The 24,165-nt window shown below is 40.7% G+C and overlaps 1 protein-coding gene across 1 annotated transcript; it reads right to left on the bottom strand.

Moving 5' to 3' along the window:
• Window positions 1-317: 317 nt before the first annotated feature.
• Window positions 318-22,954, bottom strand: mbd6 (methyl-CpG binding domain protein 6). The gene is made up of 13 exons (XM_079627466.1): window positions 22,436-22,954; window positions 21,125-21,303; window positions 20,132-20,271; window positions 18,486-18,588; window positions 17,558-17,717; window positions 12,615-14,438; window positions 9,222-9,982; window positions 8,019-8,157; window positions 5,542-5,651; window positions 3,582-4,178; window positions 2,322-2,371; window positions 2,183-2,246; window positions 318-1,819 (listed from the first exon to the last, which is right to left on the bottom strand). Exons 3-13 carry the CDS (start codon window positions 20,245-20,247, stop codon window positions 1,760-1,762), a joined length of 3,984 nt encoding a protein of 1,327 aa, XP_079483592.1. The 5' UTR covers window positions 20,248-20,271; window positions 21,125-21,303; window positions 22,436-22,954; the 3' UTR covers window positions 318-1,759.
• Window positions 22,955-24,165: the final 1,211 nt, after the last annotated feature.

The following is a 24,165-nucleotide window of genomic DNA, read 5'->3' as shown; positions in this document are numbered from 1 at the left end:
GATCCAAATGCGCTGAACTGTGTAGAATCTCATATGGTCCAGCGCATTTGGATCGGCGGTTCGTAGATCGATTGATAGAGTCTGTTTTTCAAAGATGGATTCTGATTTTTAGAGATACAACTATTTACATTCGATAATCATGAAAACTAATCTCAGATAACGGTTGACTAGGTAACAATGTGTAATTAGACCAAAGTTTCATTTTGCGCTGGAGTTCTCCTTTAACAGTGTTTGGCGTCACCGACTCCGAGTAATCCGTTTCATCTCGGGGCGTCCGATAGCAGAACTGTGACACGGAATAATCAGAAGAGAACGTCTCATTTAAAACCTTTTAATTTGTTAAATAAAATTAACTCCCAATAAAAAAAAGAAGAAAAAAAAAGAAAAAAGGAAATGCTACTTGTTCACAATTCTCAAAGTATTTTCTTTACAAATCAAACATGAATATGAGAAAGGAAGGGTTTCTCTGCAGGAGAAATATTTTACAAATTGATCATTTTTTTCCTAAAAAAAGGTGTACAAAATAAAATACTAAAACTGTACATATATACATAAATTCAATAGTAAAATTGCATAATCAGCCACATTATTAAATCATTATTTTAAATATTCAGTAATAATCTTGTGCCTGTGTTGATGAGCTCTGGGAAACACAGTCCTGTGCGACACCATCCACGACTAAAGGCCCTACACACACACACACACACACACACACACACACACTAGATTCACTCCCTCCTGCAACACACACACACACACACTAGATTCACTCCCTCCTGCAACACACACACACACACACTAGATTCACTCCCTCCTGCAACACACACACACTTATAAAATATACATATACTGCCCTGCACAGACACGCAGTTATGAGTCTTGAGTTAAAACGCTGCAAAAATGATGTTTTTCCTCAGAATTTCTAAACATTTTTAAATCAAGATGCGTCAAAATCAAGTGAGTTTTTGCCAAATATCAAGAAAAATTTATTTTTCCTTTTGAATCATGTTCTTTTATTTGGCAAAATATTTATTTCTGACATCAAGGAAATGCATATAGTAAATATTTCTCTCAATAAATGAATATTTGTATAATATATTGAGCTTTTCCAGTATATGCGTCTTGATCTGAGAATGTTTAGATGGAAAACAAGATCAAATTCCCCAAAATACGATTTTTTTTTTTTTTTGCGGTGTCAAAACTGCTTAACGCATTTGATGCTGAAAAGCGGTTCATGAGGTGCATGATGGGTAATATGACCTTTGAGATGCACTGATCGGAAATGATTCCCAGAGACGAAGGGTTTTTCGGCTCCGGAACACAAGATATCACATTCAACAAATTAGTCGACGACGACATGGACTCGTGTGCATCTAGACTGATGGAGTGAGTGTTCAGGCAGAGCTGTCAATCACAAAAGAAGCTAATTAAAAAAAAAAACAATTAAAAGAACTGGTAAACAAACAACTATTCCTAAACTGATGCCATAATTTAACAATAGTTCTCATTAGTAAAAGCCCTCATGGTAAATTAACGAGTTCATGTAACAATGGTTTGAACGGTAACTTAAGTTTCTGGACACACACACACACACACACACACACACACACGTGACGGAGGAGCGAGATCGCGGGAGACTCTTGGCTCAGTCGAACGCTGTGATGGCGTTGCCGTGGCGACAGTGACGGTGTTGCCGTGGCGACAGTGATGGTGTTGCCGTGGCAACAGTGCTGGTGTTGGCGGTACCGTACAGTCGGGTCTATCGGACCACGCGGCGTCTCTTCCCTCTGGTGGAGCGGGCCGGCCTCGACATCGGGATCTGCAACACACACACACACACACACACACACCTTCGGTTTAATACGCATCAAATCTGGACATTCCTGTGTTTCCTTTCTCAAGTTTAAGAACTCTTGAAATGTAAAAAAACTCTTAAAAAAACTCTTAAATTTAAAGACATCTTGGAATATTAAGTTCAGCTTTTAAGACTTAAGACACTGATCAAAGTGTAAGATGCTTGTCTCGTGTGTGTGTGTGAGAGAGAGAGAGTGAGTGTGTGTGTGTGAGAGAGATAGAGAGAGTGTGTGTGTCTCGTGTGTGTGTGTGTCTCACCGTGGCGGCGGGCTCCTCGATGATGTCGTGTCGTGTGTGTGTGTGTGTCTCGTGTGTGTGTGTGTCTCACCGTGGCGGCGGGCTCCTCGATGATGCTGTCGATGCCGCCGGGCAGGTCTGGACTCCTCTGCAGTCTGTGGAAGAGGAGAGAGTAAAACACAAAGCACTGCGACACCAGAGAAGAACACGCTGAGCTGCGGTGCACTCACGTCTGTTTCCTCTTGCGCCCCCTTCTGGCTCCGGTGTGCACGTCCTCCGTCTGCCAAGCAAAACCAGGGAAATTAAGATCACTGCTATGATCAAAAAAGGTATTGAAGCCGTCTGCAACATTACATACAAATATTTAAGAAAAACTTTCAGTTGTAGAAATAAAGCATAGTATAACAAGTAAAACAAAGTTAAATAAAATAAGTTTAATTTGAAAAATTACTTTAACTGTAATTTAAGGCTACAAAAAAAAAACTTATCAAAAATGACAAGAACACAACAAAATTACTGAAACAATTAAAGCTAAAAAAGTGGTAAAATATAAAAAAGCACACCAAATTACTGAAAAAAACCCAACAAAAAATGACAAACAAAATTATGGAAAAAAAAAATCTCAGCTAAAAAAAAGACAAAAGCACATAACAAAATTACTGAAATTAAATTAAAGCTAAAAAAAGGTATAAAAAAATGACAAAAGCACATAACATTTCTGAAACAAAATTAAAGCAAAAAATTTGAAAACTTTTTTTTAATAAAAGTGACATTTAAAAAGCTATTAAACAAGCATAGTATAACACAAAAAAACAAATAAAAATTTGACAAAAAAAAAGTTTAATTTGAAAAATGACTAACGAATCCAATTTTAACCTTGTAACCTCTCGACGATGCTCAAGGGCTTCTTCAGTTTAGCAAACTAATCACTCGAGTGTGTGTAAATATCACTCACTTTCATGTTTGTTTTGCACAACCTGGAAAGATGAACTGACATTAAATTAAAGCTAAAAAATGTGAGGGAAAAAAAACTAAAAAAGACAAACCAAAATTTTTATAAAAAAATATATATATATGAATAAACACTATAATACTGACCCCCAATTTTAGACTTTTTTGTGTTGATTTAAAACAATTTCATGACTGTTTATCAGCTAATAAGAAAGCTGCTAAAAACTTTGTTGCTCAAAGAAATTGTGGTTTCATTATAAATTATCTCCTGATTTTCTGAAGATTACCATTTTTTTTTTGTATTTCCCATGTACTTGTATTCATTTTTTGGATGTGTAGTCTCTAGTTTGTGTATTATTATTTTATATATATATATTTTTTTTTTTTATGTATAAACTATCCCTTATCTACTGCCTTGCTTTACTTTGAGTTTTATGACTTATTCTTATTTTAACTTTTTGTGCTTGATACTTGTACCCCCTGTGCTTTTTGTTTAATAAAATTTTTTAAAAAAAAAATATGATATTGACCAGGCTCACCTTCACTTGCTCCGCCCCTCTGCTGCTGATGTCATCGCCGGCCGGACTCGTTCTTCGTGCGTCGTCATCATCCTCGTCTGGCTCCTCCTCCTCGCCACGCTCTCCTCTCCCGTCGGTCCCCGACCCGATCCCGTTGCTGTAGACGCACACACTCGAGCCGTCGGTCTTGGCCTCCTCCATGACGTCTGACAGCGCGTCGGCTCCCGAGGGCCTGCAGGGCGGCGCTGTGGAGGGCTCCTCGCTGAGCTTCGGCGTGCCGCGGGCCGGGGACTGGGCCGAGTCCATGCCGAGGCGGGTCAGGTCCGGGTTGTGGACCGAACAGGCGCGGCGGGGGCTGAGGGGCGGCGGGAGCTCCGGGTACGACAGCGGCGCTGAGTCCGCGTCGCGCTCGCTGACCTGCAGGAACGAGGTGTAGATGGTGTCCATGAAGGAGCCGTACGGGTCGAACAGCCCAGAACCCTCTCTCTGCTGCTGACCGGGCGGGTGGAGCAAGGCATTCTGGGACAGCTGAGCCGCTGGGAGCTCGTCTTGAGACGGAGGAGGCGTGTGGTGGAGACTCACTGGTTTCTCTCCCATGAGCGCCGGAGTCATCGTCAGCTGAGAGAGAATACACCAGTAAACACCTGCTTTTCTGCTTAAATCAGTCGTACCGCTTCATGATTCTATTCATGACTAGCAGTGTGTGTGTGTGTGTGTGTGTGTGTGTACCTGTAGGCAGGTGAGCGGGTTGAGGGGCGTTTGGTTCAGAGGTGTGTGTGTGTGTGTGTGTGTACCTGTAGGCAGGTGAGCGGGTTGAGGGGTGTTTGGTTCAGAGGTGTGTGTGTGTGTGTGTGTGTGTACCTGTAGGCAGGTGAGCGGGTTGAGGGGCGTTTGGTTCAGAGGTGTGTGTGTGTGTGTACCTGTAGGCAGGTGAGCGGGTTGAGGGGCGTTTGGTTCAGAGGTGTGTGTGTGTGTGTGTGTACCTGTAGGCAGGTGAGCGGGTTGAGGGGTGTTTGGTTCAGAGGTGTGTGTGTGTGTGTGTGTGTGTACCTGTAGGCAGGTGAGCGGGTTGAGGGGCGTTTGGTTCAGAGGTGTGTGTGTGTGTGTGTGTACCTGTAGGCAGGTGAGCGGGTTGAGGGGCGTTTGGTTCAGAGGTGTGTGTGTGTGTGTGTGTACCTGTAGGCAGGTGAGCGGGTTGAGGGGCGTTTGGTTCAGAGGTGTGTGTGTGTGTGTGTGTGTGTGTACCTGTAGGCAGGTGAGCGGGTTGAGGGGTGTTTGGTTCAGAGGTGTGTGTGTGTGTGTGTGTGTACCTGTAGGCAGGTGAGCGGGTTGAGGGGTGTTTGGTTCAGAGGTGTGTGTGTGTGTGTGTGTGTGTGTACCTGTAGGCAGGTGAGCGGGTTGAGGGGCGTTTGGTTCAGAGGTGTGTGTGTGTGTGTACCTGTAGGCAGGTGAGCGGGTTGAGGGGCGTTTGGTTCAGAGGTGTGTGTGTGTGTGTACCTGTAGGCAGGTGAGCGGGTTGAGGGGCGTTTGGTTCAGAGGTGTGTGTGTGTGTGTACCTGTAGGCAGGTGAGCGGGTTGAGGGGCGTTTGGTTCAGAGGTGTGTGTGTGTGTGTGTGTGTACCTGTAGGCAGGTGAGCGGGTTGAGGGGCGTTTGGTTCAGAGGTGTGTGTGTGTGTGTACCTGTAGGCAGGTGAGCGGGTTGAGGGGTGTTTGGTTCAGAGGTGTGTGTGTGTGTGTGTGTGTACCTGTAGGCAGGTGAGCGGGTTGAGGGGCGTTTGGTTCAGAGGTGTGTGTGTGTGTGTACCTGTAGGCAGGTGAGCGGGTTGAGGGGCGTTTGGTTCAGAGGTGTGTGTGTGTGTGTACCTGTAGGCAGGTGAGCGGGTTGAGGGGCGTTTGGTTCAGAGGTGTGTGTGTGTGTGTACCTGTAGGCAGGTGAGCGGGTTGAGGGGCGTTTGGTTCAGAGGTGTGTGTGTGTGTGTACCTGTAGGCAGGTGAGCGGGTTGAGGGGCGTTTGGTTCTGTGGCAGTAACAGAGGTCCTGCTCCCAGTAAACTATGAAGACTGTTGATGTTTCCCAGAGCTGTGAGGTCGCCTGAGAGCAGAGAAACACCGTCATCAGCAGCTCACACACACACACACACACACACACACACACACACACACACACAGATTCTGTGAAGAGTTAAAGCAAATCGAGAAGATCAAGACGACAAGCATTCACTCATCAGTGATGAGCAAACATCAGGTCACAATACTGCATTTATGGAGCCATGTGAAATCTGTTTATTCCATTCCGTGTTTTACTGGATTCAATGGTTTTAATGGTTAAATTAAATAAATAAAAAATGTCTAATTATTTGAAATCATGATACTTGCACAATTTATTTAAAGTTTTCCCTCTCAAATTACGGTTTATTATTCCTAAATTCCACTAAAGTTTTTCTAAATGTTATTTTAATGGTTTAACTGCATTTTAAACAAATATAATCATTAAAAAAAACTAATCAACTGAATTCATAAAACTAACAACTTTTTTTTATTTTTTATAAACACTATAAACAATAATAGGGCCCTTCATTCACACACAGACACAAAACATGCAGATGTTATATTTAATAGTCTTTTTGCACTTTAGTGTTCACAGAAACTAGTCCATCTAGTCATGTGATCAAGTGTACAGCCCTACTTCTGACTTATTCTTCTTATATAAATTGGAAGTTAATGTATAACATGGAATTTTGAGGCAAAGTCAGAAGTAGGGCTGTACACATGATCACATGACTAGATGGACTAGTTTCTATGAACACTAAAGTACAAAAAGACTATTTAAATATAAATTCTCCAATTTTGTGACTGGATCCCGACAGCGTTTTCCGAGCCGCTGGAATTATAGGCCCTATTTATAGATGCAAAAAACAAAACAAAAGATGTTTTTCCTCTTTCATTGTTAGAGGGCAATGCATGCTACATTAAATGAGGATTAAAAGCATGAAGAAAACCTCAAGCATCATCATCATCATCATCATCATCAGTGAGAGAGTCACTTTTCCTAGTTAAAGCGAGACTTCATAAACAAACTCCAGCTGGTCTAAACGGTTCGGTCCTGGTTCTTCCTAGATGTATGTTAATATAGTATGACCATATTAGCCCGGTTCTGTCAACACTGCATTGGCTCCCTATTAAACATCGTATACATTTTAAAATATTGCTGATTACTTACAAAGCAATAAATGGTTTAGCTCCGCAGTACTTGAGCGAGCTCTAAACGCATTATAGTCCTTTAATACCTAAAACATCAAAATCAACAACTTTTCCTATTTAGCACCTAAACTCTGGAACAGTCTTTCTAGCATTGTTCGATAAGCACACACTCTGCCAGTTTAGATCTAGACTAAAAACACATATCTAACCTGGCGCATACACAGAGAATTATCAATTTCTATTATTCAAATCAGTTAAATGATTGTTAGGCTGCATAAACTAGGTCAGCCGGAACCGGGAACGCTTCCTATAACACCCGCTGTTAGTCTGTCTGTCTCATCCTTATCCCGAGGTTACCGTAGTCAGCCAGATCCGGTCCGTATCCAGATCAGATGTGGACCTGCATCTACACACGACCACAACAGACACAAGAACCAGACCGGTCCTTCACACAGACCCTATGACCAGCTTCAGCTCCATACCAGCATGATGAATCCATCTTCAAATAAAAGGAACTGGATAAATATCTGAATGCTTATGATTCTGATCTGAATTCTGAGTTGTGATGCAGCCCGAATCATAACGACACCGGGTTCGTTCGTTGGCCAGAGGAGAACTGGGTTTCTGTCACCTGATGGAGTTTGGGTTCCTTGGCTTGCTTAGTTGGGGACAATTAAAGTCCCCCTGTGGTGTAAATCCAGCTTTTTTAATCTCGTTTATGTGTGTATGTGGTGTTATTAATCTGCTTTAACACACACCATGTGTAAGTTCATAAGTCGACAGCATTGCTGAGTATTTTCTGCTTAAAACTGCAGTGAACCAAAGACAGTCTCAAACACACGGTTTGAAATCGCTGGTGTTTCTGACGTCACACACTACCTTGTAACCAATCAGATCAACGTGTGATCGTCCACCAGTGGATCTCTGAGTGAGTGAGTGGAGGTAGTGTCATGTGCCCCATGCACACCGTTTGACCATTTTAAACTTAAAATGACAAGAAAAAACATAAAAACGAATGAAAACTGACTAACTGCAATGCATTTCAATGGACGTGGAAGCAGAGAATGTCCGAGTATATTGGGTTAGCTATACGCACTGTGATTGGCTCATCGCGTTTGGGGGCATGGCTTAGACATGGGTCAATTGTTCATGTCATTTCACCGTGCATTGACTAATGTTAACAGATACGACTTTTGATATGAATGATGTATTAGTACAAGTACATTTTGGTATTTGGATTAAAGGCTGATCCACTTACCCAGAACCCCCGGGGCGAGCAGATGCGGCAGAAAGTGAGGTGTCTGGGTGTTGTTCTTGTCCTGCTCGTCCAGCGGGTCACACACTTCTGGGCCGCAGGACACCGAGGTAGAAACTAGAGCAGAGCTGGACAGAGTCTCCTAAAGCCACACACAATCATATATGTATTGCACATGATGCATGTACTATATTCCATATGAAAATATCATGAGGAAAATTAACAACAACCCATTCTCAAACATTGTAAGCAGAACTTTCCTGATATGAGTGAGACAATGTCACTAAAATAGGGGTGTGCGACATTGACAAACAATTATATCACATCTGTTAGTATATAGTTCATTGAATCTGTGATGTATGTCTCTGACACAGTTGAAACTTATAATAAAATGTTGATTAAATGCTGGAAAAAAAAATATCGCAATATTTTCTGGGATTTTATCGATAATTAGACTATTTTTTGCTGAGTGCGTTTAATGTGTTGGTACGTTTAGACTCCTAAAGTTTTTTAATATTCTTCATATTTCATTAATATTCTTCATATTTATTTAATTAACTGTTGTATAAAATCAACATCACATTTTTAATCATGCTGATATTCAGAGATAAAACGGCACTTAGTGTGATATTGATTAACTATATAAAATTATATACATTTAAAAGACATACAGAGGTATTTTTGTCCCCTTATCTTAAACATTGAGGTCAAAATAAATGCATTTTAATAGACTAAATCACGCATTCTGTTTATATGTCTATGTGGTGTTTTTAATATGCTTTAAAACAAACCATGTGTAAATTCATAAGTCGAAATTGCTGGTGTTTCTGACGTCACAAACTACCTTGTAACCAATCAGATCAACGTGTGATCGTCAACCAGTGGATCTCTGAGTGAGTGAGTGAGTGGAGGCGGGGCTCATTTACATATTCATAGAACCCGGTATACTAAATGAGGCAAGAGTGTCAAGCTATTTTAACGCATGAAGATTTTTTTTTCAAGGAAAAAAACATTTAAATATGTAATTTTGATGGGTTTTAAGGGATGCATTTATTGACTACAGAGGGATTTTAAAATCGCACAAATCACATGCAGTTCCACTTTCAACCTCTAGGGTTGGGAAACCCTGTCATAGTAGACAACACAGCATGCGGACTATGTGCACGTGTAGCGAAGCATGCAATTTGTGTTGGCCTGTGTGTATACCTGAGAATGAGGCGGGGGGGATGGCGTGTGGTTGGGAAGGGGTTCGGTCTGGGCGAGAGCCGCGGCCAGAAGAGCGGGATTGAGGGACAAGAAGGCGGGAGGAGTGAGAGGAGCGGAAAGAAGCAGCGACTGGCCGTCTGCTTGCAGAGTTTGAAGAGCCTCCAGGAGTCCCGGCCCCATCAAAACAGAGTCCAGAAGAGTGGGTGTTTTCTCCAGAGACACTCCATCCGGGAAGACATGTTGTTGATGCGTGGGAAGCTCGAGGTTGAGCGCGGGCAAGGGCAACATGGCGGCTGGGTTCTGCCCGAGAAGCAGAGAAGCCATGAGGAGGGCTTGAAGCCCTGGGGGTTTTTCACCACCTTCAATCCCCGCAACATGGGGAAGAGCTGGAGCCGAGCCAGGCGGGTTTAAAAGGCTCACGAGGTTGAGAGGAAGATCGCCCTGGTTTATGACGTTGAGATGAGCGCCCTGGTTTAGGATGCCACTGGTTTGCTGCTGGGATTGGGTGCCGCCCGTCCAGAGTCCTAAAGGTAGGGATCCGAGGAAGGGTGGAAGAAGGGAAGGTAGACCGGCATTGGAGGAGAGGAGCTGGAGGAGCTGTTCTTGGGTCATGAAGGGGAAAGCCTCCGCTAGCGGTAGGGAAACACCGGGGTTGGAAAGCTCGGAAGACGAGGAGCCGGATAGAGAAAGGCTGTGGTCGGGATCACAGCCACCCAGCAATCTTGCGTCCGAGTCCGGGTGATCCATCGTCTCTATGGGACCTGCCAAGAAAACACAAGTGTGAGACGGATAACCCCAAACAAAAGCTCTTCAAAAACATTCCTAAAGCATAAAATTATTCTTAACTTGAGAGAAAAAATGTTGGGAATATTTAGCATTTCCCAAAATACTAGTTAAGAATGCTATTAGCCCCTTAAGCGGCACCGCCTTTTTTTTTAATAGGCATGAAAATGCACATTTCGAACTTAAATGGTTGTAATTCAAGAATGCTTTGGAATATAGATGTTAGATTGGTCTTGTTTTAAAGAAGACATTTGTAGAAGTGAAATAAATTAAGAAAGTTAAACAGAAAAAAAGTTATAGAAGTTTGAGTTTATGAAAACGTACAATGTTAAAAAATGTATTAATCATATTTTATATAAAATATATATTTTCAAAACCTAGTGGACTCTAAAAATGCAACAAAAAAAATCAAAGCCAAAAATCTGAACAAGTTGTGTTTTAGGTTGATATCTCAAAAAATAAGCTTTCATTTTCACAAAAAATAAGTTTCAACAAAATGTAAGATTTAGTTTGGGCGCAGTACCTTTCTTTCACACCAAATATGTAAACTAGAGATTGTAAGCTTTCAAATTATATATAGTTTGTCAAGATTAGTTTAGGCTTAGTATAGGATATTACTGTTTTAAATATGTAATGGCTGTGATTATATAATCCAATATAAGGGGTTAAAGAAGTGAAAAATCCAGCTTTTAATGTTGTTTATGTGTCTATGTGGTGTTTTTAATACGCTTTAAGACAAATCATGTGTAAGTTCATAAGTGGACAGCATTGCTGAGTATTTTCTGCTTAAAACTGCAGTGAACCAAAGACAGTCTCAAAACAATGAGCGGTTCACAAGCAATATGAGACAAAATAATATGTGGCATCTTTAGATGTTTTTTTCATACATTTAGCATTATTAATCAGCATATTTCACATTTCATAATTAACAATGTTAGAATTTAGAAAATTATTTAGAGATGGGAAAGACAAAAAACGTGTAAATTACTGCTTAACTTTGCTTTGTCTTCATGATGAGAGTTTTGATTATTAGATGATGATGTACATTGTTTTTTTTTAGTTTATTGCTTTGAGTAAAATAAATAAAAATCTTTAATATAAAAAATACTTTTTTGGATGTATTTTTGGTGTATCACAGTTTTGGCTCTCGGGGCCCAACATTCTCATCTTTGATGACTATTTTGAGTGTTTTTTCTTTTACAAAGTACTACAACTGTCTTGATGGAAATGTATATGTGTAACTTAAGACCATAGTTGGCTAACGATGCTTTCGGGAAACGCACCCCAGATCAACGCGTGATCTGAGCTGCTGTGAGTGAGTGGAGGCGGGGCTCATTTGCACATTCATAGAACCGCATATACTAAATGAGGCAAGGGTGTCGAGTTACATTCATGAAGATTTTTTTTTTTGGGTGATCAAAGATTATTGACTACAGGTGGATTAAAAGAAAATATTTATGAGTTATATTTGTGTAACATAACTTCTTAACTACTTTCTTAAAGGAACACTTCACCTCTGGAAAGATGAATGTGTATTTAAAATGGGTCATTTATGTAGAAGAAATGTGAAATTATTTTTGAATTTGGAGCCTTCTAGACTGAGAAAAGCCAGAAAATGTATTTTTGGCTCATGGGGATGAAAGACAACAACTCCCAGAATGCACTTGCTTCGCTACCCTAGGAGGCCACGCCTACCGGTAAGAGATCGCAGTAAACAACAAGGCTATGCTACTAGTGAGTCTCCGTGAGTCTGCCCAATATTTTGATGTCGCCCAAAATGTCCAGGATTCGGCTTTTGCGTTCTTCAGTCGCCATTCCTCATGTTTACTGTGACGAGCAGGAACGAGACTGACGGCCGCGGAGAACGACGAGCCCGGTGGCGTGATTACTGATGAGTGGCGCCGGCGCCTGTGAGACGCACCGGTCTCGTATCTCTCACGGAGGAGCGGGAATTTTCCTAGCAATGTTAAAACGCACATCAAACGATCACTTGTTTAGCGTTCATGTAAACACTACATTCAGATTCACCGATCGGAATGAATTCAGTTAGATTGAAACAAAAGGTGTGCATGTAAACTATGAATGCGACTGCAGAAAGCATAAGCCGAATCCCGGACAATTTGGACCATCTCGACGGCCGGACATGTCCGGGAAAAAGAGGATGGTCTCCGGCCACTACTACTCAGCTTTCTCCACAGAATAAGAAACTGTTAGCTTTAGCTTCCAAATAAAGAATGGCTGACACTATATGTACATTCTGTGAGTGAGATCCCCCCTCTATGGGCGGGTTGAAAACATGCGGAACAGCGCCTTCTACTGGATAAATGATGAGCTAGTGTTTGTAGTCTTACCCTTATTCAAAGAAATTGCACTTCCTGCTTTTTATGACGCAAAATGACGATTTTTGCGTCATAAAAAGCAGGAAGTGGAACACTTAAATCCTTATTTCTCCCATCTCAGGGGAAAATAAGGGAATAAACCATGACCATTCAAAAATGTGACTGGGTTTCTAAAGATACAAAGTCTAATGCAAATGGGTGAAGTGTTCCTTTAAGAAATCAAGTCCCTGGTTTAAAATTTCCCCAAGAAACACAAGAAAAGAAGTCTTACCTTTACTTTCCACAGCTTGGTTGTGATTTGACTGGCTAATTTGGTAGGTGTTGTGGTCAGGGCAAGTCTCTGTCGTTTTGGACTCATAACTTTTCTCCGGGAAGCAGGAGGTCGAGGACATCTGGTTCATCATGCTCAGAATCGAACTGTTGAGGTCCGGCGTCGTGCCCGCGTGGGGCTGGCTCAAGTTCAGGATGGTGTTGCTGGAGGTGGTTTTGAGGTTCATGGTTGTTTCGTCACCCATTAAAGTAAAGGGTTGGGATTGGGGCAGCTGGGAAGGAGTTTCGGGAATGGGCAATGTGCTTTGGGGTTGAGGTTGCGGGTTGGGTACTCGTAATGTGGACTGTCCTTCGCAATGGGGCGTCTGTGGAGTGATGGGTCTGGGTGAAGAGGGCAGTGTGTTTGTGTGCCGGTGTCCAGGAATGGCAATTGCCCCACTGGATTGCTGGGTTGCGCTTTGCATGCTAAGAAGCTGAAGTAGAGCGGAAAGCGGCTGGGATGGAGATGGGGAGGAAAGTGGGATTGAATTACCAAGTCCGGGTTTCCTTCCTTCCTCCGAATCCTGCAACCTAAGAGAACTGTTGGAGAAGGAGGCATTCGGAGGAGCGACGGATACCCGGTGGTTGTCTAAGTGAGGTACGGGAGGAGAAGTTGGGGACAGGCATGGGGAGATGAGCATTGGAGGCCCGGATAGATCCGGACTCCGACCCACGTGCGAGTCTTTCCGCATGCTTAAAACGGTGGGCGAATGCCTTTGCCGTTTGCGCCGCTGGTTTTTCTCAGCCGGCAAAGCCGGGGAAAGGGAAGGGGAATGCGGGAGCAACAAAGCGGTGAGGGATTGCGTTCTAGCGGATGTTGGGTGGACGCTACTGTTTAAAGTGCTAATCAATACCTTTGAGTGTTGCTCCTTGTCCAGGCTAGTAAGCGCGAGCGCATCGGATGCATTGAGCTGGCCTGGGGTTTTCTGGTTGGCCAACTGGGCTTTAGCGGCGGCGGAAAGAAGGCTGCTAGCCGGGAAAGAGTTATTGATGTGGCTCTTTTGCTGGATCTTCTGTTGGTTGAGAATCTGTCCTAAAGGAACGCCAAGCAATTCTTGTCCTTGAGTAGAACTCAATCCGTTCCTCTTGTCGCCGACATTGGGATGCACCAACGTCAGATGGTTGCTTTGGTTAGCATTGGAGGTGCTACAGTCTTTGTAGTGCTGAAGAATTCCCTCCAAGCGACTACACGGACTGGAAGGCGCAAGAGGGAGCTTGGGAGAGGAGCATGGCATGGTGGCTTTCAACGGTTTGAAGACACACGCCGGGGTCCCGTGATCCGAGGACGTCGAGGAGTGGCGAGAGCGTTGGTGCGGTGAGAAGGTGTCTAGGGTACGTGAGGGAGATAGAGGAGACGGCGACTTAACGGTCACGCCCTGCGAATGTGCTCGATGAGCTACGGATGAAGAGGGCGATAAGGAAAAGGAGTTTGAAGGGTCTGGAGGATGCGCATGCGTGTGCACACTTGGTTTTACATTGCTTGGAGAAGCAGGGTTATGCACCGTCCTTTGAGGGATGTTTTGGGAGATCGGTGGATGAGGGCTCCACTGCTGTTTAGCGTATGCCAATGGCGTTTGGGACTTCTTTAAAGGGGAACCCTGTTCTGGAGGCCGTGAGATAGGGGAACCGTTTTGCTGCAGAACAGAGCGAGAAGAGGACAGAGGAAAGCCAAGGTTGGATTTGGGCTGGTTGTGTCTTGGAGGAGGGTAAGTGCAATGGGCGCCGTCTCCATGAGCCACTATCGATCCTCTCAGCTCTCTGCCGTCCACCGAGCAAACAACACCTCCTTAAACAAACAAGCATACTGTTAGAGCCATAACTACATCAACAACTTTGTAATATTTTTCCTTATATTAAAGGTACAACATGCAAGATTTTCTGCCGCTAGAGGGCGCTACATTCCAAACAACAACAACAGCGTAGCTTGATGACGATGTGAAGGAATGATGGGAACTGTCGTTTTTAACTCCACCGTGGATGTAAATCAGTCAGACGGGAATCGAAAAATCATGTTTATGGATGAGGTCAAGTTCTATTTTTATAAATGTTGTGTCTAATGACATGCTTTTATTTCATTCAAATGAATTAACCGCAAGAAAAGTAAGGTTTAAAACTAAATTGGTTATCATGTTACTGTATTTGTCGAACTCATTGTTGTGATAACGCTGCGCAGTTTTACGTGTTCTAAACAATTGTTGTAAAAGTGCATTCGAACGCACACATCATTTGCCAAAAGACGGATTAATCTTTATGTATAACACATGCTATATTTATTTACATGGCAATAAACACCAGACGTGATAAACAATGTCAGTAAACTAAACACAAGCCTAAAGCAATAATACTTTCCTTACATAAACATAACTAATACCGAATGCTACATTTGGAATATATAAAATTGACCCGTACGTTTATGGGACTTGTGTTTGTCGACAGAACCGGCTGCAATCGGTGAAGAATAATTGTGTTCATAACGACTGCGCGAAACAAGCTAACGTTTGTTGCTTGATAGACGCTACAACTACAACTTCCGCATTTGTCCAGGACTCCGCGCAGTACGAGCGGAAGCCGAGGCTAACGCGGATATGACGCCACTGACTCCCAGCTCACCCGCTCACACGCCCCGCTTCCTCGGTTAAAATCACAATTTTCTCACAATTTAAAAATAGTTGGAAACATTTGGGGTATCATAAGTAATCAACTTAACAAAATATATAACACTGGCCTTGTGATTTTGGGATATTTTAATGCAAAAATATTACATATTGTACCTTTAAGAGTGATTCTGTTTTTTTATAAAGTCAAGTCACCTTTATTTATATAGTGCTTTTTACAATACTGATTGTTTCAAAGCAGCTTTACAGAGATAACAGGAAAATAACGCAACAAAGTTTGTTTCCAGAAGAAAATAGCTTAAGTTCAGTGAAGTTTCATTTTTGTTGTAAAAAAAGTGATTAATTTAGGTCATTTATATGTACAGGTGAAACTTGAAAAATGAGAATCTGGTGCAAAAGTTCATTTATTTCAGTAATGCAACTTAAAAGGGTAAACTAATATATTATATAGACTCATTACATGCAAAGTGAGATATTTCAAGCCTTTATTTGTTATAATTGTGATGATTATGGCTTACAGCTTATGAACACCCCAAATTCAAAATTAGAATATTGTGAAAAGGTTTTCATAAAGCCATAATCATAAAAATATTGGAGAAAACCGTGATGTCATCATCCAGCTCAGTTTAGCTCTCATATAATGGGGTCAATGCAGGAGATCAATAATATTGTTGAATATTAAATTACCGGTAAATGTCCCCCATAAATAAATAAATAAATGCATATTTTGAGTTGTTTGTATTGTATCGCGAGATTTGACTAGTTTATACGTGTAATAATTTGAAGAATAAGCAATAAGGGAGGGTTGGTGCTAGACAGTCTGTTGACCGTGAAAAGGATCGAATTCATGTTTTTGGAACGTGAATATATTTTCTTTGATTTCTCTTAAAATGTTACTTGACAACGAAAAATAACATTTTTACAAGATAAGTTATGGATTCACGTGTCAAATCCTTTGTGCTACACCCTTGTGGAAATGGCGAAGAACGAAAAATGTCTCAGATCGTCATTACACATTGTTACGTTATTATGTGACATCGAGATGTGTGGTTTGGGAGTTAGATAGGTTAGTTAAAATGGGTTAGAAAGATTATTTTTGTTTTATTCTTTTCGTTGTGTTGGCACGGTCTAATTTTCCCTTTTTCTTTTCCAGATCGGGTATAATATAATTTGTGTTCTTTTTTGTGATTTTTCTTTCGTTCTGGTTGTGAACAATAATTATTTGTTTTCTTTGTTCTCTCTTTATATATATATCTATATGTATATAGATATCTATATACATATTTATGGCCGATTATTGCACACAATAAATGTGTTCATCTGCTCTGCTGTTTCCTGATGGTCTCAATTGCTTTCCCAGTGTGTTAATGGTAATGGTTGTTGAAGGGTGGCCTAATGTTTCCCTTCTAAACTCCCTAGACTTTTAAAATCAGTGAAGGGTCGTAACACATACAACACAACTCACCTTACTGAAGAAAGCTGAACTTAAAGGAGAGATGCAGTGCCTATAAAAGCTATTTACCCCTTTGGGAACACTTGTTTTACATGCTAACCACAGTGGATTTTTGGTTTTAGTGACACTGAACAATGTGAAAATGTATTTTTTTTTAAGTTATTCAAGTCCATTTTAGAACAGTACTGTCATCAATACACTTATGAGCAGTGTCTGGCTTAAAGCTAAACTTAATTTAGGTCTATTAAGACCATAGAAGCTTCTTCCAGTTGGCTTTAACGTCTCAGATATGCCTTCTAGCAAAACTGTAGCGATATCATATGACATATTTTAACAGTGACTTTCTATTTGCAACTGTCTTATAAAACTGTGACTAGCAACAATTCACAGATCAATGACGAACTTTAAGTCCACTGTGATTTGATGCTGCAAAACCCCAAGGGGGTGAATACTTATAGTTCATATTCTGATATGGCTAATACACGTGAGCTATTGTTGTTTTATTTGTATAAAATGTAGTAAACTGGATACTGAAGATGAACTCTTGACTGACTGCATGCTTTAGCCAAATGTAATCATTTGAATGGGTCATATTTGGATAACATGTAGAGAATAATCTTTACTCCATGATAACAGTAATAGAGAAATACTGCAATTTAACCGTTAAAGGAATATTCTGGGTTCAATAAAAGTTAATCATTCAACTCGCCCCTCAATTTGTAAAAAAAAAACAAAATATGAGTTTGCAGTAATGTACTTTCAACATGTCACAGAACCTGTATAATTCCTTCTAAAAAGAAACTGTGTTGTAGTAATGTGTGTATTAAGATGCAGTACCTGTGGCGTGAGCCGGCGGGGGGGGCTGCCTGCTTTGACATAACGCTGCCATGGCATCAACTTTCCTGCGATGGTTACAGAGTTTGGTCATGTCTTCCTCTACTTTACTCGAATGATGACCAGGAGCTTGGACCATCGCAGCAGGGTCAAAATTAAAGACCTGTGTTGATTTAAAATGACATTTATTTAATTACCTTTATTTAAATGCATGAAATAAAGTTGCAGTCTCTGTTCAGAATTGCATGCCCACTCTTATTATTATTTCTGAAGTATGACGCATTTCTTTTTCCTTAAAATAATCAGGTTTATTTATAAAATGTGACCATGGATCACAAACCCAGTCTGGAGCCGCACGGGTATATCTGTGGCAATAACAACTATACATTGTACGGGTCAAAATTATCCATTTTTCTTTTATGCCAAAAAACATGAGGATATTAAGATCATGTTCCATGAAGATATTTAGTAAATTTCCTACTGTAAATATATAAAACATGTATTTTTGTGAGTGAATGCAGCACAATCGTGAACATAAATGCACAACTTTAAAGGAGATTTTCTCAATGTTTAGATTTTTTTGCTCCTCAGATTCCAGATTTTCAATAGTTGTGTCTCGACCAAATATTGTCCTATCCTAACAAACCACACATCAATGGAGAGATTATTTATTCAGCTTTCATATGATATATAACTCTCAATTTCATCAAATTGACCCATGTGACTGGTTTTGTGGTCAAGGGTCACAAATGATAATGAGCATAGTTGATTGATAGTTTTATAAATCAGTTTAACATACTATTAAACACAGTATGCAGTACACTAGCATTTTATTACGAACATAACTGCAATTATTAAAACCTAATTTGCAGTCAAGTTTGCACTGGAAACATCATAAATGAGGAGGCTTCAGCTCTGATATTGACCTCACCTTATTTGGGACAAGCGGGCACTCGAGACCACACTTACATGTGCCGTCTGTCCGCAGATACACCCTCACCTCATCCACAGATCGCAGGACTGTACCACTCGGGCTGGAGAACACAAAGATTGATATGGCATAGCTATTTTTACACTTCATTTGATATCTGACAAGTAACAATGACAAATGCATTATATGTAAGGAATAATTGACAACAGGCTGTTCAACATCACAACCTGAACCTCAACACATTGTTCAGAATCACATGTTGTATTTCAAGACATTTGTCAGGTTTTTGTCCATAAAAAAAGCCACTGGACTAATTTCTTACACATCTCATCCCACACCTTCGTTGCTTATTCCAAAATGTAATTGTGTGTGCGTTTGAGTACATAATAAAACTTTATTTTTTGGTAAAAACATGGAAATAATTTGATGTTTTTATCCTATTGTTTACTATATTTATTTGCTTGGTCAGTGTCGTAGTGGGTTTTAGTTCTTTTGCTCTTGTCGGCTGTAAGGATCATTTATCGAAGTGATATGGAACTGTAATGCGGTCAAAACCTGCCAGGAACTACTTTATCCGTGTGAATAATTGCACACCTTAGAACGTTCATCAACCAATCAGATTCAAGCATTCAACAGCCCTGTGTAGTATAAACTGTAATCTTGCATATCAGGACTTCAGATGACTCCAAACTCGCAATCAACATACAAAATACACATTTTTTTAATCATTATGAACACAACATGTAACCATTGCTTTAATGAGCGTAACCTGCTTATATTAATACATGATGTTAGCTGACTGCATGATCTGTAATATCTTAGAACTGTATATTCCTAGAGGTATTTTTACCTCTAGAACGTGACTGATACACTCTATACCAGTTTACCACTTACAAACCATACTGATCTTCACATAAACTCTACCGCAGACCAGTTTGGAGAACAGGGTTCCCACACCTCGGTTACCTTCAAATTCAAGGACCGTTCAAGGACTTTCCAGGTCCAATACCCTCAAATTCAAGGACTTCATGTGGGGACACATTTGTTGTGTCCAACAACAAACGTTGAGTTAACATCGTAGTAGTTTTGTGTGCGCGTGAACGTCATGGCAACATACAAAACAAAGTACCTCACGCGGGAAACGCTTAACGTAACGCTCAAATGCAACTAACGTAAATCAACTAAGCTTGTGTGCATAGGCCGTGAAGTGTTGTGAGAAATAACACATTAGCGGACCGGAGGGAATAATATGGAATTTTCTTGCACAAAATAAATTCAAGCACTTTTCAAGGACTTGTATCTATGTGTGTTTATTTTCAAAAAAATTACAGGGCCTTGATTTTTTTTTTCCCAGATTCACAAACTTTCAAGGATTTCAAGGACCCGTGGGAACCCTGAGAGAACCTCTTCCACACTAACTAAACCCTAATGTCAAACACACTCTACACCAGAAAGCCTAGCGTGAAAGCTAAACGCACTTGCATGCGTTTGCTCGGGTGATTCACACACATCTGTGCGTAATCATCGTTGTCAGGCAACTTGGTGAAAAATGTTCCCAATGTACCTTTTAATAGCAACACTGTTCATATTTGAGAAGAACAGCAAACATGTCACAGTAAACAATGATAAATAAAGTGTAGACGTACCTGATGTAAGACACAAGCCCATCTCCCACTTTCCTCTGCCAGCCAACCGGGATCTGAGCGATGAGCGCCGTACCTCCATCTTTTTCACCTGCTGCACTCTCACTGCCCCCCGTCATTTTCTGCTCACACACATCCAGCTCCTAAAGACAGAAACCAGTTTCAATTCAGATCCAAACTAGATTTGATGAAGATCGACTCAGACTTATGGCATATTTTCAGTTCGAGTTGTGTTCACACTGAATATTGTTGTCACTCCGCTTCTGAGCGTTTAATCTGACTACTCTTGATTCAGTAGCAATTCATAAAGTGTGTGACAACAACAACAAATCGGTGTAGTGACAGAAACCAGCTTCAAAACAGATCTAAACTAGATTTGACAAAGATTGACTTACACTTCAGTTGGGAATGTGTTCACACTGAATCTAAATTTGATTGTCACTCCGCTTCTGAGCATTTAATTGTGCTATTCTGGATTCAGTAGCCATTCATAGTGTAGGTACAGGTGTCATCCTGTAGTGACAACTACCTTAATAATAAATCAGTGTAATGACAGAAACCAGCTTCAAATCGGATCCAAACTAGATTTGATGAACATTGACTCATTTGGCTCTTCTAAGGATTTAATCTGAGTATTTTGGATTCAGTAGCCATTCATAAAGTGTAGGTATAGGTGTCATCCTGTAGTGACAACTACATTTATAATACATCAGTGAAGTGACAGAAACCAGCTTCAATCTAGATTTGATGAAGATAGATTCACAGTTAAGACTTATTTAAGTTGGAATTGTGTTCACACTGAATCTAAATATGGTTGTCAATCCTCTTCTGAGCATTAAATGATGGTACTTTGTTAAAGAGTTTTTGTATTCAGCACACACAATCATGCAACCAAAATGTAATAAATGCAGTTTTGGTGCAGATCAACATTGCAGTGTGTACGATATAAGACGTGTTAAGATAAAAATTCTGCAACTTAGCACTTATGCTTTGTACCTTTTCATTTTTATACAGCCTTGGTCAGCACCATTCGTGAAATACACTCTTTGGAGGACATATACGCAGCATTAACGAAGCACAACGCAACAGAACAACAAATCCGTCTGGACAGAATCCTCTGAGGTCCTCTTAAATGGACTGGGATGCTCTTACGGAACCCTCCACAAGTTGACAACCTGAAAACAGAGAAAAAAATGGTAACACTACAATATGGTTCATTATTAGTTAACTATCTTCGTTAACATGAACTATGAGTGAACTCCGCATTCATTCGTCTTAGTTAATATTCATTTCAACGTTTACTAATACGTTATGGTATTATAAATCAAAGGTTGTAATTGTAAACCTTAGTTAATGCACTGTGAACTAACATGAACAAACAATGAACAGCTGTATTTTGATTAACATTAACAAAAAATGAATATACTGTAACAAATGTATTGCTCATTGTTAGTTCATGTTAGTAAATACATTAACTAATGAACCTAAATGTAAAGTGTTACCGAAAAAATACATTTCAGGTGGGATTGACATTGTTTGAGTAAAGAATATAAACTATTTTTAAACGGTTTTCAATATAACCATTGGAAAAATTATATATTTATAGATGCTATTTGAAAATTTAGATTACATTGATATACAACAAAGTAATGTTTGATCACCATATTCATGTACCACGGTTTCTGGCACTGAATACCATGGTGGTACTAGGGTACAAGTCCAAAAACACGGTACTTTTTCGTTAGTGTACAGTTCTGACATATGGTTGACAGTAGAGTGAAAAGTGACAGTTGAAACTGATTCTCAACGCGCCAAGTCAAAAATTCAAATGTAAGCGATCGAGATGATGTCACAGCCTAAATCCATGAAATTTTAACGGTTTTTTTTATTCTGGCATTAAGGCGGGTGACTGTGAAGCGGCTAATGCTCAGGCTATGACGGGATTTGACTAGTGGAGCAGCGAGCTAAAGAGAAAACGAGTAACCACCACGAATAAAAAGTGCGTAAAGTTTCGGAGAAAGGAGGACGTAAATATTGAAAGTAAATAAGAATACATACGCCTAAGTATAGCACTGGTACTTTTGAAGACTGTACATCCCGAAGAATAAACAAATGTCGCGTATTGACGGCTAGCTGACCCATTCCTAAACATCCCATTTATATTGTAAGCTTACGGGACATGGGTTAACACTCCGATATTAACCAACGAAGCGTTCTTCGTTACATTAAAACGGAAGCGTTCGAGTTTGACGCGTCGCGTACAGCGTAGACGCGCTGTTAGCTTTCGTTAGCTCGCGGGCTACGTACCTCTCTGTTTACGAAGTTTCCTGCTTCTTCGGCGCGCTGCACAACACAGGCGAAAGACAGAACAAGCGTCTCGATGGACTCGAGTTGCAAATGTCGCCGTTGTTGGAGCTGTTATGAACGCCGTGTGATTTTTAGGCACTTCCCCGCGTCTTCATCCATCCGAGCCGTCCTGCTTAAAAACAAAGAGCAATAACGCTTGGTTTTATTGCGCCCCGTGCATTGTCGTCCAATTTCGCGTGAATCCTGCTCGGCCGCGGAGCGTGCGATCGCTTCATTCAAAGGTTCAGAGCTCTCCTACGCGTCTTTACTGTGTGCATATGCGAGCGAGGGGTTGATTGTGGCTGTGTGGTGGTGCTTTTAGTTTATCTTCGTTTCCAAGTTCCTATTTTTCCTTAGGATCCCGTGCCAAAAAAAAAATCATGGAGTTTTCTTCCACGCATGCGCAGTAGCTGCTGTCGGGGTTGGGAATTCCGTACAATTTCTAAGCCACTAGGAGGAGCGAGTGAGCCACTCGTGAGGAGGGAAACGCGCCCTGGTACAAAAATAAATAGATACACTTCTGCAGATTTGAAGGGATTGTTCTAAAATGACAGTTTTTTAACTTTGCATATTGTGTAAAAAAAAAAAAAAAAAAAAAACCTAGCATATTTGTAAGCTATTGTTTGTTTTTTGTCACTACAATGGATGATTTATCTTCAGATGTTAAATTCTAAATAGAGAAATGTTATCAATAATATTATATTTTTATATTATAAGTTGTTTATTATAAACTGTTTGTATAAGTCTATTCTCAATAACAATGCCTTATATAAAATAAAGCACGAAAAACTATCAAATAGTCCTCTTTTATGTTTTTCTGTTGTCATTATAGAAGAAAACAACAATTAAGCTACACATGTTAATTTTACGGTTTCCCGCCGAATTTATGATCAGCCTCAAACTACTCGAAATGTCATTTAAATTAGATTCAAAAACGGTCTGGTAACCTTAGATGCTCGTGAACTTCATCTGGAAATGTGGTTTCATTGAATTGAGCAGGAGGCGAGATATCCTGAGAGAAAGATTTTTCTGTTCGTCTTCCATAAAATGATTCTACACACACGCACACCTTTATTGGCCTTATTGTGTCAGTTAGCTGAGGAAACAAAAAATGGTTCGCCCGTAAGTACTTTATAATTACAGAGGGAAATCGCAGATAAAACCTATTTAGTCTGGAGGAAAGATGTAGGAAATCAGAGATATTTCAGCATATGGTCTGTTATTCTCTTGAGCAGAAATGTGATTCGCTGGCACAATATGAACATTTTGGGTGTGAGTCTTGGGTGCGAGTTAGAAATATAAATCAGATCAAACTCCTACTGTGTTGAAGGCAGGTAACTCGACAAAGTTTTCAAAACACAGCGAGTTATTGAGAGTTAAACCTGTTAAAACTTCAAAGGAATGTTGAGTAAACACAACTTTAGGGAATAAAGGAGTAACCTGCCAATAGAATTACACGCTCGGAGGTGATAACCATTAGGCAGTGGGGAGAATAATACACACTACACAGCAACAGCCAACCGATCGTGACGTCTCCACGCGAGCGCTGCCCTGCTCCTGGAAACAGTATTTGAGGTTTCTATTCGCTAACCTTACGCGCATCCCACTTGCGCTGTTGCTAGGCAATACATTGCACGCTTTGCACCATGCAAGTTTAACTACTTAACTCTTGTGTTTGGAATAGTTTCAGA

This window comes from Phoxinus phoxinus, assembly GCF_949152265.1.
Source record: "Phoxinus phoxinus genome assembly, chromosome: 11".
In the NCBI taxonomy this organism is placed as follows: Eukaryota; Metazoa; Chordata; class Actinopteri; order Cypriniformes; family Leuciscidae; genus Phoxinus; species Phoxinus phoxinus.
This window is presented reverse-complemented; position numbering and strand designations above follow the sequence as displayed.